We start from the raw sequence: 6,000 nt of genomic DNA, 5'->3' as shown, positions 1-6,000 counted from the left end.
GTATGGAGCATCTTTGGGATGTGAAGCCGACAAATCTGCGGCAACTGTGTGATGCCATCATGTCAATATGGACCAAAATCTCTGAGGAATGCTTCCAGCACCTTGTTGAATCTATGCCACGAAGAATTGAGGCAGTTCTGAAGGCAAAAGGGGGTCCAACCCGTTACTAGCATGGTGTACCTAATAAAGTGGCCGGTGAGTGTATATATATATATATATATATATATATATATATATATATATATATATATATATATATATATATATATATATCCACATCACATTTGTTTTACTTTAATGTATAATGTAGTTTACTCAATATGCTGGAATTATGTAACAACTGAAACCTTTTTATTTCTCTAAGTAAGCCTTAGTGCAACAATGAACCCAGAACATAAATGTATCAGTAAACTTAGGGCTAGACAGGGGTGTGTGAGCTTATGAGTATTGTATGAAAGAAGAGCCCTGCTGATGCAGCACTGCATGCCAGCTGGAGAATCGTGGGGTGTCAAGTGTCAAAGCAGATGGCATTTTAGCACACATGGAGGGGACAGTCCAGCAGAAGGGGAGGGCAGTAGGCCTTGGAGTACAGGGAAAACGTCTGTATCTCATAGTCAGTGAGAAGGGAGAACTTTTCACTAATGACTACATCTTGCTCTTAAGCAAATATAGTTTGGGAATCTCTTTGGACTCACTCCCTTCACTTTTCATTAACTTTTCCTTCCTACACATTTATCGCTGACAGGCCACAGATCGTTCTTGGAGCCTTTGCAAGAAAAAAAAGACACAAGTAAGCCAAACAACAAGTTGAACAACTGGAGCAATTCCCAACAGCAAACAGAAGTCAAACTTTTGAATCTTGTAGATCTTGTAAGGATTTTTAAGGCCTTTGTCAGAAAATTTTTGAGAACCATATTTATTTTAATTTATTAGAAATCATACTATAATTATTTATTTTTCACCATAGTTATTTATATTTATTTTCCACTCTCAGAATTTTTTTTCTTTAGTAAGTTTGTTATTTAAAGGGAGCAATTACGTCTGTCTCTATACCTTTTATTCCGTTGATCGGGACAACCAGGATTTCACCACCAAAAATGACCTTGTTAGCATCGGAGCGTTCGCTACTCATCAGAAGCAAATTCCGGTCAGGTAAAGTGTTTTCTTTTTTCTATACATTAAACTTACCAGTTTGAGAAACATAAACTTTCTCTATTATTATGTATTCTTTGTTTTTACAAAGCCGTATATTCTGACTTTCAAGTAACAATAGATACGTACTGTTTTTCTGGATGTGCATACATCTATAAGCATTCTGTGCTAGTGCTATATGAAATATGTGTAATTTCAGTGTTTTCACTTTTGGTAAGAAGTCTTTGTAGTAAATCACACTTAACAGCTGATAACTGCGGGCATAATAACTGTTTAGTTGTTTTTCTCTTTTGCATGCTGTTGCATAGGTTTTGGCGCAGCTGTCTGAATACACAAGTTGTGTAGGTTTGGCTTCATGTTGGATGATTTTTTAATATAAATTGATTCCTCAGTGAAAGAGCAGTGGAGACAGATCTTAAGCAGGAATGATTCTTTAACACATATAATCTACATGTAAATTAAAAAAACAAACAAATCAAAACTAATTCTGTTTACAAAGTAAGAAATGATCTGCATGAAATTTGCTGAACCCCTTATTATGTTTAGTAGCTTCACTGAAGCAAGATTTAACAGCTGCTTTCTGTTGCTTATAGGAATGGCTTCTTTCACTCTAGCTGCCGTTTCTCGTAAGACTGTGGTCAGACAAGTGTATGAAATTTTTTTTCTCAGTTTTACTCACAGAACTCAAGACAAGTTTCATCCTTATTATCATCCTTGTTTCCATTTTTATATCTATGTGACTTGCGTTTTGTTCATCAACAGTTTATAAACATACTTGATGAAATACAGTATCTTAGGTTACAATAATGGCAATGTATGTGTAAAAATTGGATGCAATATGGATGGTCCATAATTGGACAACATTTTTTTGCACACCCATAGACTTGAATGAGTGATTCTCATCTCAAACATGTCAAAAAAAACTGTCATCTGAACAGCCCTATTACATTGATCAGTGTGCTGTCCAATTTTGACTCGTCCGTGTTATGCCCTTGTCACAACAAGCCCTTATATACACGTTTACCCTGATTCATTTACATCTGCTGTTTTGCAGTGGCAGGGTTTAGAAGAGTGCTCTATCCCCCATCTTGGTATATGTCACCCCGTTCTGCTGCTGTTCTTTAATGTATAAAAAAATAAACCATTATATTCACCAGGGGCATAGAGAGAAGTCTTGGGGCTCCATAGCAGAAGTACAATGCACCCCCCATAGTTATCCGTATCGTATAATGCACCTCCCCATAGTCCTCCATTTATGACACTGCACAGTCCATAGTCATCCATATTACTATAATGCCCAGTCCATATTCTTCATATAATATAATGCGCCCCCCGTAGTTCTCTATATAATATAATGAACCCCCATAGTCCTCCATATATTATACAGCACAGTCCATAGTCATCCATGTAGTATAATGCATAGCCCATAGTCATCCATATTAGTAAAATACACAGCCCATATCCTTTATATAATATAATCAATACTGACAGGGAGCAAAGGAGGTGCTAATAACTTTCATAAAATATACATTTTATTAAAAATATTAAAACAATGCAACGAGAATAAAGATTCAAATACATGCAGAATATCCAAAATAGGGCCACAACTATCCATAAAAAATGTATAAAAGACACAATGGATGCACAGGAACAAATGTATCAACCCGAATCCCTCATTTTTGCAAAGAGAATGGTATGCACAAAAAAAGAAGAGCAATTGTGTGCCGCGATACATTTCAACTGGATGTGCGACTGATGATGCACATCCAGTTGAAGTTTCTGCTGTGTCAGCGGGCTGCTGACCCACTGAGCTCGATCGCTGTGGTCATTATGCCCCAAGTTTATTGGCCATATGCCACTGAAAGTAATGTACTTCTGCCATTTTTACATCAGAATTCTGTAGGAAATTAATGCATTGGAGCAATAGTGGTATAGTAGATGTCATGTTCTTCTCTTACTGAACAGTGTATTCTAAATGCAATATCAGTCCATGGCAGCTTTCCAACAACCAACCCTGAAACACTATTTGATTACTGACGTTTTCAATTGCCTTTTTTCAATGCACAAAGATTTTTTTTAAAGGGACAAAAGTAGACGAATTCTACTGGAACAACAATATATTAAAAAATATCTGCCACAGTAATTTTCACATTGTTTTAGTGCTGCGACATCCCTCATTAGAGTCAAGGGGGAGAATCCTGTGTTAAAGGTGCACTGTGTGTGTGAAGTTATATAAAAATCTAATTGACTGGAAGGTAACATTTGCCTATGGCTGGAGTCACACTTACAGTATAAAAATTGGACCGATTTTGATGGCCGAGAATCACACATGTTCCCAAACAGTGATCTGTATGTAATCCGTTTGCAATGCGAGGATGTGATTTCCTCGCATCTAATAACAGTGTGACATCCGTATGGCATCTGTATGCACTGCGATTTTAACATGAGCTTTTAGCTTTTACATACAGCAGTTCTCTCTATGTAAAAGCTCATGTTAAACTCACAATGCATACTGATGCCATACGGATATCACACTGATGGTCCGTGTGGTGTACGAGTTTTTCTCGCACCCATAGACTTGCTTTGGCGAGTCTCGATATATGGTGCAAATCAATTTCACTCACACGTATAATACGGCCGAGAAAAAAACAATGAGAGCTGCCCCATAGATTAACATTGGTCCAAGTGCTATGCGATTTGTTTCTCGCAAAGCACTCATCCATATTCTTCTCTAATGTGACTCCGGCCTCCTTCTGAGACATATTGTAAGTTTCTAAGAGTAGCAAGAAAACTGCAAATCTGCAGCATTTAAATGCAGGCTTCATGAGAAAATTGAGTGCATTGTTTCTGGACACACTGGGAATGAATAACCTTACAATTTTCATAATCTTGGAATTAAAAAAGACATTAAACTTCATGAATGAAAATCTGCACAGAAAACGCAGCAGATTCAAAAAAGGACCATGTCAATTCTTTTTGGCAGATCTGCTGCGTTTCTGCACCCATTCCATAATAGAAAACTGCAGGGGTAAAAAAACGAAGAAATCCACACAAAAATCTGCAACGTGTGCACATACCAAAAAAGGTGCAGATTCTGACCTACGTTTTCTGCCAAGAAATTCAGAATCTGCACAGAAAATTCCACAGTCAAATCTGCAACGTGTGCACATAGCCTAACAAGAAGGGGAATGGTGTGAAAGAGGCGCTAGTAATCCAAAAATGAATGAGAATATGAGACAGCCTGCATGCAAAAGTCAGTGATAAACTTTATGAAATGTTCATGGCATTAAAATGTTTAAATAAACAAAAAAAGGGGGGCGGGAGTTTTTGTGCACAACAAATACAAATTCTCACTATTCCCCTTGGTTAACAGTCACAGTCAATAATCCTTGTATTCTGATACCTATTGTAGTTATTTTTCCTTTATTGCTAGTTTTGTTTTATTAATTTCCTGGAATCTTGCTAATGAATGAGTGCTGGAGAATCTGACATTCACGTTTTCCACAGCCATAAAAAATAATTGATTACTATAGGCCGCTATTAAAGCCTCATTCAGACGTCTGTGAGTAATGTATGCGTTTTATCCATGGTTCTATGCACAGAACACATATCCATTATAATATCAGGAGTTGATCAACTGTCTGAGTTTTTGAGGACCATTTGTACACAAAAATAAATCATTGATATATTTTCATTTTTTGTTAAGTCGCAGATGAAAATTACCCATACAAGTGTAAAATCCGTGATAAGCACATATTATCATCCATGGTCAAGCCGTGTGCTGTCCGTTTTTACAATTGTAATGGATAGCAAAACTTCTGCAGTACATTTATTTATTTGTACATGCAAGAAAATTAGTGAATAGCAAAAAAGGAACCTGAGACGAATGAATTATCCAAAACACTGAAGAAAAAAAGTATCCTTTTTTGTCCTTCAGGGAAATCACTGACGTGGAAATGAGGCCTAAAGGAACCGAAGCAGTGAAGCAAGAATGATTTTCTGAGATTTCAAAGATATGAGTTAGAGAAGTGTATGTGAAAATCACTATCAGTCTAGAAAACTGTGATTTTTTGTGAATGAAAGTTAGGATTTAGTTCTATGGGGATTTGAGCACAAGTCTTTGAATGTGCAAGCTCTTATTAACCCCTTCACGACCTTTGACGCATACGCTGCGTCATGAAAGTCGGTGCCAATGCGACCTATGACGCAGCGTATGCGTCATGGAGGGATCGCGTCCCTGCAGATCGGGTGAAGGGGTTAACTCCGATTTTACCCGATCTGCAGAGACAGGGGGAGTGGTGCTTCAGCCCAGGGGGGGTGGCTTCACCCCCTCGTGGCTACGATCGCTCTGATTGGCTGTTGAAAGTGAAACTGCCAATCAGAGCGATTTGTAATATTTCACCTAAAAAAACGGTGAAATATTACAATCCAGCCATGGCCGATGCTGCAATATCATCGGCCATGGCTGGAAAACCTAATCTGCCCCCACCCCACCCCACCGATCGCCCCCCCAGTGCTCCGTTATGGGGTCCGGTCCCCTCCGTCCGCCTGCCGGCTCCCCCGTCCTGCTGTCCGCTCCCCCCGTGCTCTGGTCCCCCCTCCCTGTGCTCCGGTCCCCCCTCCCTGTGCTCCGGTCCCCCCCCCGTGATGCGATCACCCCCCCTACATACTTACCGGGCCTCCCAGCGTCCGTCCGGCTTCTCCATGGGCGCCGCCATCTTCCAATATGGCGGGCGCATGCGCACTGCGCCCGCAGAATCTGCCAGCTGGCAGATTCGTTCCAGATGTATTTTGATCACTGCGATATAGCCTATCACAGTGATCAAAATAAAAAAAGTAAATGACCCC

The 6,000-nt window shown here is 39.3% G+C and overlaps 1 protein-coding gene across 1 annotated transcript in view; it reads left to right on the top strand.

Annotated features, from left to right (window-relative positions):
- Positions 1 to 575: 575 nt before the first annotated feature.
- LOC143764759 (myocardin-like) overlaps positions 576 to 6,000 on the top strand; it is a 618,138-nt gene continuing 612,713 nt past the window's right edge. The window contains exon 1 of the mRNA XM_077250689.1: positions 576 to 1,152. Coding sequence (XP_077106804.1) covers positions 1,098 to 1,152 — 55 coding nt within the window. The 5' untranslated portion in view covers positions 576 to 1,097. The remainder of the gene's footprint in view (positions 1,153 to 6,000) is intronic.

The sequence above is a fragment of the Ranitomeya variabilis genome, chromosome 4, assembly GCF_051348905.1.
Source record: "Ranitomeya variabilis isolate aRanVar5 chromosome 4, aRanVar5.hap1, whole genome shotgun sequence".
In the NCBI taxonomy this organism is placed as follows: Eukaryota; Metazoa; Chordata; class Amphibia; order Anura; family Dendrobatidae; genus Ranitomeya; species Ranitomeya variabilis.
The sequence above is the reverse complement of the archived record's forward strand: the minus strand, read 5'-3'. Positions and strand labels throughout refer to the sequence as shown.